The 14,983-nt window shown below is 38.7% G+C and overlaps 1 protein-coding gene across 1 annotated transcript; it reads right to left on the reverse strand.

Moving 5' to 3' along the window:
• Window positions 1–1,122: 1,122 nt before the first annotated feature.
• Window positions 1,123–14,983, reverse strand: LOC105040328 (uncharacterized). Its single transcript, XM_010916818.4, has 13 exons — window positions 14,719–14,983; window positions 14,560–14,621; window positions 14,188–14,265; window positions 10,616–10,694; window positions 10,142–10,212; window positions 9,687–9,788; window positions 8,322–8,411; window positions 7,930–8,004; window positions 7,800–7,832; window positions 6,572–6,649; window positions 2,142–2,192; window positions 1,679–1,791; window positions 1,123–1,444 (listed from the first exon to the last, which is right to left on the reverse strand). Exons 1-13 carry the CDS (start codon window positions 14,771–14,773, stop codon window positions 1,423–1,425), a joined length of 909 nt encoding a protein of 302 aa, XP_010915120.1. The 5' UTR covers window positions 14,774–14,983; the 3' UTR covers window positions 1,123–1,422.

The raw sequence follows: 14,983 nt of genomic DNA on the forward strand, positions 1-14,983 counted from the left end.
AATTGTTTTTGGATAGGTTTTTGATTGTTGACCAAGTAACCTGTCTTCACTTGTGTATGAGGGGTTAGATATATGTGCAAGAGGTTTGATTGTTTACATAGATGCTCGTAAATAAGTTCATGCATACCATTAGAACAGCAAACTATGTTGCAGGATGCTGCACATGGTACATGCAGAGAGCGGATTAGGAAACAACATCCCTTTGCCCCGCTCCATTTGAGTTATGCATGCAAGCCAAACAATTCTTAGATACATTAGATTTCAATACGTTAGGTTTCAATCCATGCTAACGTAGACAATATCCATAGCATGTTACTGATTGCAACATGTTGCAACTTGAATAAATACCCATGCCACAAGTTTAATTTCAATGCTTCACAAAATAATGCAATTCCTGTTCACCTAAAAACCACTAGAATGGTGACAGAATTTATTACGCAATTGATTCCCATCTGTACCCTGGATGGGGGCATGATGCTCCCATTCTTGAATGACCAAGAGCTTTTGCTTGCATTGTATCACATGAACTGACAACACAAAAGACTACGCCAGATCCTTTCTTTCACGTTTTCTTGGTTCTTTGCATCTCTGTCCCTAATCCCTCGAGGGTCATCCTCCACTTGCCGCCTTTTGGTTTTGAAAAAATCCAACGGCAAACTCCATTTGTTCTGGTACAACTGCTAGCTGTCCTATATTTCTTTCAACAGGCCTCCTTCAGAAAGTTGTTTAATGAAACCAAGAAATAACCCCTAATTAAAGGGACTATTGATCATGGAAGGCTGGCAAGTGCTCCCTCGAAACACAACAGGCCCGTATCTATAGCAACATAAACGGGTTAACATAGGGTCCGCCATCAGCCATTTTGTGAACTTGGTTGGCAATACTTCAGCCTCTCTAATTAAACACAATCTTAACGAGGGATGGCATTGATCTAGCCTGGTTGCTGGTTGCCCTCGTTGTCACACAGCACCAACAGTCGCCAATGATAACCTCTTCCAGAGGGAGAAGACTGAGGCATCAATAGAAGATCTAGACCCTTCAAAAGGCGACAGTTAAATGAACTAATCTTGTCTTCTCTTTAATGCAGATAGCAAAATACTCAAAATTTCAATCAACCTCCAATAAGCAAATAAACTTGGCTTCTGCTACCAGAACACTTTATTGTAAAGCTCACAACCCAAGATTCTCAAGCTTACAAAGAGGGTTTTGTAACCCACGAAAGTGCTAACTTCTACAAAGTTCAATTAGCTGATATCACATAGATCTAAGATCCGCATCACAAACTTGTAATTGCAGGCTCACTGTTTGTCCACAAGCTATGGATATAAATGACGGGAAGTTCACAAAAAAGTCATTTCTAAAATCCATATGAATGATACATTGAAGTCCAGCTGTCTTGTTTCTTTATGAACAACATTTACATCAGCACTTGATGGAAGTGGTCCTGCAAAAGATTACATTCCAAAGACAGGTATGAGACAATAAATTGGGAGGCAATATATACAGGCATCCCATAAAAACCAAACAAACATCAAGTTGAAGAAAATTATGATTGTTTTATAAAGTACTTGGACATCATAAGGAGTCATCCCCGGAATCATCAGTCCATCGGGAAGTTTCCTAGATGAAAAATAAGCATAAAAACTTAGAATATTATGACAAAAAAGTTGGTCCTAACCTGGACAAGCCCTTCTTGTTGTCCAAAGGATCAATCTCATTCTGCAAGATTGCTTCAGTCTTGCTCTTGTCAAAATTTCCAGATTCTATCACTGCTGTTATATGCTGCAGGCCCTGAAAAGAAAGCAAAGAAAAAAAAAAATGAAAATCTCACAAGAGAAACCAAGTTTCATATTATTTTCAGTAGTTATGGAACACTAAAATAACAACAAACTAAAGCATGTGATGCCTGTCAACAAGATCCTCTTATTTGGTGTATAATGTTAAATATCATGGTAGTCAAAAGATCCACCTAATTGATAATGATATAAAAATGCATTCGGTGGCACTGGAACTTATCAAAGTTGATAGATGCTATCAAGTTGGATACATATAAACCAGGGAAAAGTGTGTCGTCCAGCAGATCAAAATTGATTTAGTCCTGGCAAATACAATTGGCTATAAGCAGCTAAGAAAAAGAGAACCTTCAAACTTCCTGCATTGAAACCACGCCTGTTTGCACCCTTAAGGCCATCCTGCAGTATATGATGGAGAAAGTGTTAGCCAGGCCAACCAGCAAATTTAGCTAAAAACCAAAAGCAATGCCATAAACCTGCAACCAAAAAAAGGCAAGCAAACCAGAAGACTTAAATGAAATCCAATTTGCCATAGTCTCTGATGTAAAGAGAATATATGAGAACGAAATAGGAATTCCACGATTAGCCTATTAAGCTGCTATTCTGATAAAGTACATGTATTTCTTTCACTTCAACAAAGAGATAACATGGATCGAGATTATAATTATTGATCAACAACAAAAAGAAATGGAGCATCAGGAACAAGTAACTGACTCCAATAAATGAGCTGCACTGGCAGAGCTTATCTAGCACTTTTTTCTTGTATTACACATAGGTAATAAGCTAGTAATATAAACAGTTCTGCAGCCACAATTCCATAGAGCTATAAATGCTGTCCTCGAATAACTTAAAGAAAAGTAGGAATTGAGACGACCACAGATCTGGCAAGACAATCGATAGGAGGGATTCTCTGGTCAAAACAGACAATCTTGCTCATTTAATCATGCATCCATTACACAAATTAACATTGTCATGGTAAACTATTATGTTTTGCATCAACTGAAAGACATGAAAACAACCATGAGCTGATCTCATCTACCACAGAAAGGCAAGCCAATGTGCCATTGGAATCACTTTGACCAAATACTTCTACAAATCCTCCAGTAAGAAATGGGAAAAATCCTTAGGAATTACTAAATCTTTGCTCCAGTGATATTACAAAGCATGTACTGGACTTCATTTGATTTGTACATCTAAGGATATAATACACTAAAGAAGGACAAAGAATCATGTACACAAATGGATGACCAAAAAATTTGCTTCGCTACCAAAATGAAGGACTGCTGGGTGAATTTCATCGACAACTCCAAAATTGAAGTACTGGTTGGAAAAATATGGTCAAACACTATTAAGCTTTTACCATGTTGAAATATCAGGGAACTTCCTAGAATAGACCGAAGGAAATGGCAGATTGACACAATAACCAATTAAGAAATTCAATAGATCATTTGACTTTAGCACTGATCACATATAAACTTAATGTTGATATTCAAGAAAAGGCACAGCGTTGTATGTTTTTAACGTATGATCACATGAAACGAGTATAGGCTTGAATTTGATTGGAAGTAGGTAGCAATAAAAATGAAAGTGTGGTTCTCGTAAAATGGCAGAGATAAATGGTCTGATCACTTTAATGATCTTCAGTTTGACATTCAGAAGTATGAAGGGCTAGACTAAGCCATCCACAATAAAGTGGAAAAGATCTTTCAGGTGTCATGCGATCAGCCCATGCCTTTGGGAAAGATCATAGAGAAATACTAAGCATACAATATGACTTTGCTCAAGATGAGAATTCAGGGACCAAACTATAAAGAATAAGGTAAGAAATGGGTCCTTCCACCAATTAAGATAAAGCAATTGAGAACTAGTTGAGATGATACATGTCAAATGAAGATCTTGGGATTAGGAAAAGAGATTAAGATCTACCACATTGATGGAAGCCATAAGAAAAGATCCAGAAAGTTGTAATTACAAAATAAATAGAACAAGCGTGATCGGTGGAATCACCAAGCCTATGATAAGTAAAAGAGAATAAGTCTGATAGTTCCAGTAATGGTAAAAGTAATATATACCAAACAAAAAAGTTATTTTTCCATATACATTAGAGGTATCATTTTGGACCTACGTGCATGGTTGTGTTATCCACATCAAATTCCAATCTGGTGGCATCTTCCTCTTTTATAAATATAAATGTGTATGCATATATTTAAATGTGCCCTGCATGTGAGAAAATGCAACAGACTACATCTTTCCCATCATAAAGGCAATCAAAGGTTGATGTAACAGCCTCACTATAGATTCATAATTCTCAAACTGGCGGTTCTTTCAACTATCAGAAACTCATCACTCAATATCTTTGCGGTTAATTCTGCATGCTCATCATCATCACAGAAAAGGTACAATTAAAGAAAGCTAGGCTATCCCCCTTGTAAATTCTCTTGATGCAATTCAGCTCGAAGAACTTTTGATAATTGGCAAAGAAACATCAGAATTCAAAGAGTAAAAGATGACATATAGGCAGGGCATAAACCACAACTTTGACAGGTGCACTGGAATAGCAACTGCAACAATAAAAGGACCGGTACCCATGGAGGAATCAAATATCATGCCTGCATGCACATGTGAATGTGTCACAGCTGTGCATCTTCAAGGTGGTCAAGCATCCAATATGGCCTCATGGACAAGTATTATGTTGAACCGTACTCTTACGCAACCCCTAACCATGTCCAAGGGCAAAGGCATATTTTTAACAAATTGAATTGAACACCAAGCTCCTCACTGATGGACCAAAGACCTGCACACTCTTGGATTCTACTTGCATCTTAGGCAAGGTCTGACGCAATGCAGTATAGGAAAGTATCGGTCATGTATCAGCATGGTACATATGCAATGCACCCCTTAACTACTCATGGTCAACTGATACTAGGTGGTATGTGCCCATTTGGCACAACAATGCAAGGCAATGATACATGGCATTTTTTCATACCTTGGTCCTAGGTATAATCTACCTTATGTGCAGTTGTAAAGAAAATAACATTCCTTTTAGAAAAAGGAGACTGAGGTATCAATGAAGGCATCAGAAAAATGGGATAAAAGGTAGTGAAGGAGAAAGCAAGCATTAAAAATAGCATGGAGAGTGTCATAAACAATAAAAAGTGCTCACCTCATTTTTTTCCATCTAAAAATTTGCAAAACAATCAATACTTAAATATATGTTGATTGTAAAATATCTAACAACAGATATCCTTAGAACTCAAACTCTGCACGAGGTTTGCCATACCAGTGCATACAGTTCCATATCGAGCAATGCTGTACCATACTGTAATTGAACCAATGCTTAGTAGAAGAAAAAGGGGGGGGGTACCGAGTGTTGATATGCCACCCTGACCCATACCAACCCTGCATCAACATGGTACCGATACGGATGCCAAGCCAGTATCTGTGTGTGTGCATGTGTGTCGATATTTGCATATATAATATCTGTACATTGCGCTGCAAATTTATTTTTGTTTGAATGTACGATGTACATAAGTATGCATTTGTGTGTGTGTGTGTGCACATACACATATACATGTAGATATTCACATAGATATGTATATAAATCATACTTTATATACATGTAGATATTTTATATAATATGTAAGTATGTGTTTGTGTGTGTGTGTGTGCACGTACACATATACATGTAGATACTCACATAGATATGTATATAAAAACATTAGACTGGTGCTTTGGTTCTTCCAAACTGCAGACGAAAAAAGCTTATGGAACCAAAACTTCCAATAGATACCTAATGTTTCCTAATCGAGGCTTCTAGCTAGCAATAACAGGCTCAGATCTTCATTCTAAAGAAGAGTCTGCAATTATCAGTCAGAAATATAGGGGGCCATAAGCATATCAACAAAGAGGCCACAAATAAACATAGAGGCTACCAGAGAAATGAGGAAGTTAAATTATTATAGAGGTTAAAGTTTCAAAACCTGCAACTTTATCTCTAACCATCTAGAACTGCAAAGGATAAATTACAGTGCAGAACTGATTACCACTGAATATATTAACATTATCTAGATATTTATAAGTATTATTACTTGTCATGATTATTTTGTGCCAAATACAGTATCTGATGTGCCTGAATTGTGCTAGAACACAATCAATTCTCAAGGCTCAAACTACAGAGATGCAGAAACAAATACCTGACAACTTCAAAGCAAGTTTGACGTTCAGTCTTTAATGAGTACTTTATATATCCTTGGCATCCATTGCCTTGATCAATAAATAAATAAACAAATGTGGATAACAAGGTTTAAAAACTGATAGCAGAGGGTGCGCTGGTTTTTTTTTTGAAAAATCAGTACACTACCAATGCATGGTACAGTACCAGTTACCAACACACGATACAGGACTGCATCCCTTACAGACATGCTCTGTACAGGTGTCAGTTTTCTGCTGGAACATTACATTACTGCATGTACCATTCCATTCTGGCAGTTTTTAAAACCTTGGTGCACAAATAATAAAGAATGTTAAAATAAAAGAAATATCTATGTTAAAGAGCACCAAATTCCTCAATTGGATTGCTTGACAAAGAAGGATCCATAACCCAAATAGTTGGGACAAGGACAAGGATTAAGCATTTTGTTAATGTTATGCTAAAAAACACCAAACCATTGCAAAATTTTAATACATATGCTACAGCAGAAACATCCGATTGCAGAATGAAAAAAACTGAAATAAAAACAAAAATCATGAAATATTAGCATATAAACAATGAGTATTACCTGCAGAAATTCGGGCATCTTTCCACCCTTCCCCTCAGCATATCGCACAAGGTACATAACACCAGCACAAGCAAAATTCTGCAGTCACAATGTTGCCAGTGGAATTAGAGGAACAGCAACCAAAAGAAAGTTGAATTGAGCAACTGTAATTAATATATTATAGATAATGGAAATGAAAGCAGCTACCATGGTCATCATGGTTTATGATGTGGTTAATAGGTTACATGCAGGAACAATATCAAATGTGAGCAGTTTAGCATTTTAAGAAAATTAAAGTTGCCAGAGTAGAGAGGCTGAAGCATTACAATCAGACTGGGCAGTGCATTATCACAAACAGAAACAAAGAAACACCCCATCTCTCCAAGTTCAGTAAAGAAGAGATTAAAACTTAGTCCAGGAATATCTCTTATGCCATTCCTGGGAGAATAAGGCGTTGACATGGATTTTTGTTTATCATTTAATGTGATTGTCATCCTTCAACTATCAATGATCTGCATAGTTGCCTGTTTCAAGAAGCTTTCCCCTGTCTTGCTGAATGTAGGTCATGATTGTTCAAAAAAACAGGTCCAGCTACCTGACTGCAGGTACATTGTGGGTACAAAGAGCCTCTAGAACCACTAACAATAATTCGCAAATCTAGAACCTCTAAATCTTCGTTCAGACTTGGAAAATTAGCTTTAGCACAGATGCTTTTTCGCTTAACCTCTAGATAGCATCAGCACTGGAGATATCTAACAGTTAATATTCCTCTAAAACTCATCCAGTATCATAAACCAAATTAAGAATAATGGACATTAGTATGAAGAAGCTACACGATACAGTCATGGTAAATGTCACCAACCCTTGAGGTGATCAGCTTAATAGACAGCTGCATGCACGAAATGGACACTTGTGACCACATGTTCATTGAATTGTGTCATACATAACACACAACAAGTGCAAATCCCTGAGCTTTCAGATTAGAAGTTGATCATCAATTACTGCTAAGCATTGGAAATTCTGACATGAAGTGACAAGATGCAGTGGCCATTTCATCCCTCAGTGAAAATATTATCACAAGGAGTATGTCTGCGATGAATTAGCCAAAAAATTATTCCTGCATTCATATCCCTAGCTTATTCCTGTCAACTTCTAATATTCTCAAAAAAATAGAAAATCTTAAATTCCCATGCTACATTCAGATTATCTCATAATCTCATTTAAAAAGATTACAAAGACAAAGGCACACCTGCTTGTCCTCAATCGCATTCATCTTCTCATCCTGCAAAAAGGAAACATAATCAACATGAATCATAAAATGAACTTCACAACATGTGAAAAAATGTTAAGCACAGCATGACTTTGACAGAGATGATTACCAGACCCCAAACCAATCGTTGGAGGTTGTCTAACTCAAAACCAATATTCTCGAGTCTGCCACAAGCATCAGTAACCTGTTTGGTAAGACATAAAGGGCTTGAGAAGCTATGAAAAAGCATGCATTTACAAAACCAAAAGCAACAAGTGGCAACTTTCTTGTGCGCTTCTGTTTCAACAGTGGCCAACAATTCATATGAGTTCAGATGCAAAAGCAAACATTTATACTAAAAGGTAGTATCAAAATGCTAAAAAACCCCTGGAACATTGAATCATCAGAAGGCACCTTATTGGGGCTATGCTTCATATTCAAGAATCACATATGCTAATTTGATAGACAAACACAAATGTCAGCTAGCGTACAATAATATAAGGGCACCAAGAACAATTCTACCTCCTGTTTTATTTGACCAGATATCTCTTTTTGCTCATCCAGTTTTCCATCCAGGCCCTCGATTCGCTGGGTCAGATGCCTCTTAGTTTTCTGCGGAAAGAAGCAAAAACTTTTAGCGATGCATGTGATTGTGTAAATACATACAAATGATGTATGAGAAGCCCATGCTTACAGGATGTTAACAAAAGTACTGAATATTTTTGTTGGCCTTAAAACCATACTTAGAAAAGTCTAACAACATTCTCAACTAAGTTAACGCAGGAACAAATAATACAGTGTAACCGGGAAGGTAAACAAATGAGAGAAAAGAACTGGAAAAGCAGAACAACTAGAAATAGCTTGCTGAAACTCCATTTTATCTTGAAAGATAAATTAACTGTTCCTATGATAAGCTCCATTACTGGTTATCTAGGATCTTCTCTAGTAAGGCATTAAGAAAAAGTAGCTAGCTTTGATAATTCAAGTAAAAAGGAGCTCCTTTTAACTTGCAAAACATCCACTGTTCAGGACAAACTTCAGAACCATATGGATCCCAATCCATAGACAGCCCAAATTTATAGGACACAAGTTTAATAATTTTAACTCTCAACTAAAAATCAGTCCACTTAAAATTTTCTACAACATAAGAGCTCCAAAATCATTCTCTTAGTAATCAATTCTAGTCCTCATAAGACCATTGGTAACAGCTGACCACTCAACCAGTCACAAGTGGCTAGCAGCAAGGTCCATTTTGCCCTTAGAGATTATGAAAGTACCACATAAGCAAGTGGCCCCCTCATTAAATCAATAAAATCCCTGGCATTCTATTAAAACTTTCAAAAACATGAAGTCACTGAAATTAGCTACAGCAAGTAGATTAGGTGTACCATGGAACCAAAAGCCATCAATTCTCTTATACCAACTCCCCTTCAGTAAAACTTTAGTGGACATCCCCAATTTATTCATTGCTAAAAGGATCATGAAATTATCTTAAAACTCATACTGTAGTAAGCATGAACAGAAGAGTGTGCCATGGAGAAACTCAAAACAACCCTCTTGTGTAGCAGCAATAAACTGAAACAGTATCTGTGCTTTGTCAGGCTACTCAGACTAGGCCTCCATGCATGCAGCAACCACACCCCATCACTTCACCCACTCTCCCTTATTTATTTTCCTTCCTAACAATTCTATCCTTTAAGGAAAGATGATGTACTAAACTTATAACTGTTTGAAATGGCTAGATTATTAGTAACGCCATCAATCATTTAGCTGATTTCAGCAATCAGACTTCGGAAGGTATAAAGAAAAGATATGCAAACATAATTGCTCAAATGACAGCTAAGCATTGCTAAACAAGAAAACAGCAACTATAAATCTAATACTTACAGCAAGAGCATCAGAGACTTGTTCCAAATGCTTTGTCAGGTTTGATACAGCATTAGCCATGTTGCGCTTCGTAACATACATAAGGTCAGAAAAGGAAATGCCCTGAATAAATTTAAACAAGATAAAAGGGAAAAGTCAATCGCATTAATGGTACCAACTCAAAACAAGAAACTAGAATTAACTTCAAATGATTGCAAACTAAGGAACAACCGGCAAAAGTAAGCCTCCCAACTGTCACATTATTGAGGTTTCAACAACATAAATGCTTAAAGTTGGTTTAAAAAGAATCAGTTTTGAAAACATGATGTATCTCGTGACAGACTATCTTGAAGTATATGTATATTTTGACAAATATAAACAGTAAACAAAAGAACATGAATCTATAATGAACAAATAATTATTACATCTAATATCCCAAAAACTACTAATTGAGAAAGGATGATGATAAGGCATACTTTCCACCACATGTACCCATAACCTAATGCACCCAAGGTTGCAGCTGGCACTATAAGTGACGTTACGTTTCCTGGTAGAAGTGGAACATCTTAAATTAGTAAATTTTCTCAAGATAAAATAATCTAACAACCTTCTTGAAAGATATAGAAACAATTCAACAAAATTGTTGGCCAGCAGAAAGTTACATCAACAATATCTAACAATAATAAAGAGATAATTTCAAATTCTACATTAAATGAAATGCCAAAGCATGTAACCAAAGATGAAGCTATTTGCAACATTCAACAAGCAGAATATTTGATGAACTGGGATATTTTCTTTTATACTAATGCAAATTTTTATCATCAAGTAGCTAGACAAACAACTATATATTGCTGCATTCTTTTTATTAATCTGCAGGAAACTGCATAGGTATATATTAATCCCATCCTTTAAATGTTAGTTCAAATTTCATATTAAATGGTAAAAGATACCTGCTTGGCCTGAACCAGTGAGAACAGTAACTGGACGTGCAGAGGCAAGTTGTCGAACCTCCATGGCCAACCGACGGACCTACCAATCATAGCAATGACACCTTATCACCTTACAATTGGTTCAGTAGAAATTAAATAACATAAATAGCACTTATCAAGTCAAAAAAAATCAAGATGAGATATATCTAGAAGATAAGCCATGATGACAGAAAGCTTATCAAAAATTGCCACTATGAAGATCAAGATTTGTGTCTGCACACATAGCTATATATGCACACATGACAAATTTTAAGATTTAATGCAAATACCTTCAACAAAGATGATAATGGCAGAATCCCTACCACTCACAATGTCTTCAATACCATTGAACACCAAAAATAGATTGACCTACAAATTAATGAGCAAGCAGGTGTTTGGATACCTTGAATTACCTGGCATATACTCCAGAAATTTTTTGGCCCATTGTAAAAATTTCCAAACTTGTGTATAGGTATCTCCTTCAGAATGAGAAAAATACTCTGAACAATGTTAATTCCACAGCATTTTCATTCCCCATTCCTAAGGGTGCAAAAATTTTCCATCATTATCATGCTTGGAGTCTCTTATTGCCACCCCACCCTACACAACTCCTACTCCATGAAACCCCACCCACAACCCTAATCCATCTTCTTAGTCACCTTCCGCTCTCAGCCTCATCACCTCCACCAATGATGGTGACAAGGACAACATTGGTCTCTCTCTCGTCCTCTCGCCCTCCACCCTCCCCCTTGAATCCCAACCCAACCTCTAGTGATGGCAACCAATTCATTGAATCAGCCAATGACTGTTGATGAACCCTGACGACTACCCAACACCCAACCCCTCATTCTATCCCACCCTAATCTTTGTCTTCCTCCACTTGTCTTCTGGGTGACATTGACCCCCTCTGGCAACCTAGCCTCATTTCCTGCTCCAGCCAATCCCCATCACCACAACCACCACCATGATTATGGTGATTGCAGTGGTAGTGATGATGGTGGTGATTGTTGTGGCATGGTGGTAGTGCTCATGGTGGTCTTGGTAGCAGTGATAGTGATGGTGGTGGCTATGGTGCTGATTGTGATTGTTGAGGTAGTGGCCATCATGAAGATGGTTGATGCAGTGAATGGTAATTTGGGCTGGTTTGGATGGATGAGTATGATGGGGAATGGGACAACCGGGAGATCCACAAATATTTCCAAGGAATTACTCTCCAATCATACACCTAAATGGTTCAGATAATGGATTTCCAAAGCAAAATGTTAATAGAGTATTATTATAACTAGATTATAGCCCCATGCGATGCATGGGATGCCTTCATGGCCTCTCACTCCGCCGTCCCCGCCAAGCCCAGCCTCCCACAGCCATCATGCCGCCTTCCAATATCCTAAAGTTTGTAAAGGATACCATGTCTAGGGTTAGTGCAAAAATTGTGCCATTATCATCTGAATTTTGCTTACTTTTCCCTTGCTTACTGCATTTGTTTTCCTTTTTTTTCTCATGTTTCATCACACGCTTCTCTTAAAAAAATTTGAGAGAGCTTCATTTTCAAAGAAAACTGAAGAATGTGATTTAAACTTTTTTTCAAAAGAAAACCATTCATCAGCATGGTAACATAAAGAAAATGGCTTTCTAAGAATCTCAAACACTCCAACCTTGTCATTCCAAGAAACTACAAACAAAATTCATAAATTTAGAGACAATATGATTAACCAAGTCCATCTCCTTGCCATTCCACCTAGCTCTTACCTTCGATTGTGGAACCATACCTTAATCTGTTTGGGCTCAACGTTGGCTAGGATCGGGAACTCACGGATCAACTACTGACGGCGCATCGGGCTTGGCTTGGGGCACTCAGCATAGACCTTCTCCAGCGCCTCCACCTCCTCTACCGTGTACCTCCACTACTCCTCACCGCCACTCCATGGCCTTCTCTTCTCACTGCTTTCAAAATGATTCTCGAGACCAAAAGCAAAGCAAAGCAAAGGGAGGAACTCAAGACCAATACTTCCCTTCTCCCAGTCTCTCTCTTTCCTTTCTCTTTTCCTTCTTTTGTTTCTCTTTCCGATATCGGTCCTATGATAATCGAGAAAACCTTGCCATGATTGCGAGATAAGGGTAAGGATAGCCTGATGAGGGATTCTAGTAGACAGAACAGAAGCCCACTACAGGTATTTGGTTGCTGGCTTTAGGGTTCAAGGAAGCATCCTTGAATCAGTTAAAAGCTAGGGGAGGGCACTTTTACTAACAGAAACGCCCGCTTTTTTCTTACCCTCCCCCCCCCCCAAAAAAAAAAAAAAACAGAAGCAAAATTTTCTAAAGAAATAAGAGTTCAGATATTTACAAATCCTTCAAGAATGGCCTCTGAATTGCTTCAAGCCGGCCTCCAAAGATTTCGTAAAAGATCAAAGATCAGGCGATAAAGTGGGATTTGAACCCCAAAAAACAAAGAAACTGGTGTGCACCCGATATCCCTTCCAACTGGAAGAGCATCACTCTGAGACCTTGTGAACTGCCTCCGACCACACATTCAAGCACAAGACCCTAATTTACTTCGATCTGAAGGCAAACCCACTCATTTTCCATCAGAGAATCAAGCCTTCTCTCTTTTGAATCGCCAAAAACCTTCCAAAACCCTTGCTTCGGAACTCGAAATAAAGCAAGGAAAAGATCAAGAAAAGCTCTCCCCACCATATCACGTGCACGACTCCCTTGGTGAAAAGAGCCTCTTTCCTCCCGCATCAGAGGCCTCTTGTCATCCTCGCCCTCTTCCTCTTCTTCTACCTCTACCGCTTCCTCCACCACGCTCGTGCCTGCGACCGTACCCTCCCCCTCAACTCCCCCGCCGTTTCCTCCCTTCGTCGCTTCTCCTTCCGCGGACTCCGCTCTGCCACTACACCCTTCGACCCCTCCATCGAGGTCTTCCTCGGTGCCTCCACCGAGATCTGCCACGGCCTCCTCCCCGACAACATGGTAAGTCCGTTGCCGTCAAACATCTCAACCTCTCCTCATCCTCCTCCTCCCCTCCTTCTCCGACCGCTCTCAACCTAGATGCCGCCACTCCCCCCCAAATCTCGGATGCCTTCGTGGCTCCTCGAAATGCGTTCAACGATTTAATTTTTTCTCCACATGGCTCCCTCCTAGTTTTTCCAAAGTCCCACATGTCAAATGGAGGCTCTACCACACAGAGCCTCCATTTTAATATATATATATATATATTAGTAGAGAATTTCTATTCTCTAGAGCATTATTCCAAGCTCCAAAGTATTCAAACAATGAAATAAAATAAATAATGAGTCTATATCTAAGGATAGAAGCAAGCTAAATTCCAATTTTATGATAATAATGACAATCAATGTATATTCGCATTGGCAAAGCCCCATGCACATCAAGAACCCATACCACCAGGAAGTACAAACTACGGTTTGATCATGTATAGGGTAACCTTGAAGCAATTTTAACTAGCAGTTAAAATTATTCACTGCAACCATCAAACAGCTATAACTAGGTGGCACCAGGATAGACAGTATATCAGGACATAATACAAGAATCACCTGCGTAGTAATGGCATCGTTTAATTCAGAATCAGTGCCCGCCTTTTCTGCAGACTTTTCAAATCCCTTGAGCATGTCCTGCATGTCAATTGTGCGAAACTAAATCTTAATCCCCACGTCTTCCCATAAGATGTCAAACAGCTACATCAGCTTGATAGAATCACTCGACAATTATGATTATCAAAAAAAAAAAAAAAAATCAATGTATCGGCTATTAATCTTTCAAGAATCCGTTGCCAAAGACTGTCAAGAAATCAATGAAAGAAAACCATCTCATGTGGAGAGCCATATAAAATCTGAATGAAACAGTGGTGAAGAGCGAAGACAGAGAATCTAAATCGAATCGAGGGAAATAGTGGTGGAGTGTCTGACCTGAAGCTCAGCCAAGATATCAGACAACCGGCCATGCCGCAGCACGATCGATCCAGTAAACCCTAGATAGAACGATCAGAAGACCATCAGATGACACGAACCAGAACTCGTATCGATCAAGAAACAAGAAAGAAAGGCGATTCGAGGCGTGCGAATCACCTGCTCCGACAAGAAGCAGGACTTTGGAGAGCCCCATTCCTGCGTGCATCGCCATCGATCTGGTCTCCCAGGAAACCCTGAGCTTCTCCTTTGATTATTTCTTCTTCTTTCTCCTCGCCTTCGAGACGAGACGAAACCCTAGCCGGGAGAGGGACCGAGTCGATGAGAACACGAATTTGCAAGAAAAGTCCCCCTTCTGCACAGCGGGGCCGAGTGGACTTTTGCCGCAAATATCGGTGCGAGCCCAGCCCCAGGTCCTGCTAGA

This window comes from Elaeis guineensis, chromosome 3 (assembly GCF_000442705.2).
Source record: "Elaeis guineensis isolate ETL-2024a chromosome 3, EG11, whole genome shotgun sequence".
Classification (NCBI taxonomy): Eukaryota; Viridiplantae; Streptophyta; class Magnoliopsida; order Arecales; family Arecaceae; genus Elaeis; species Elaeis guineensis.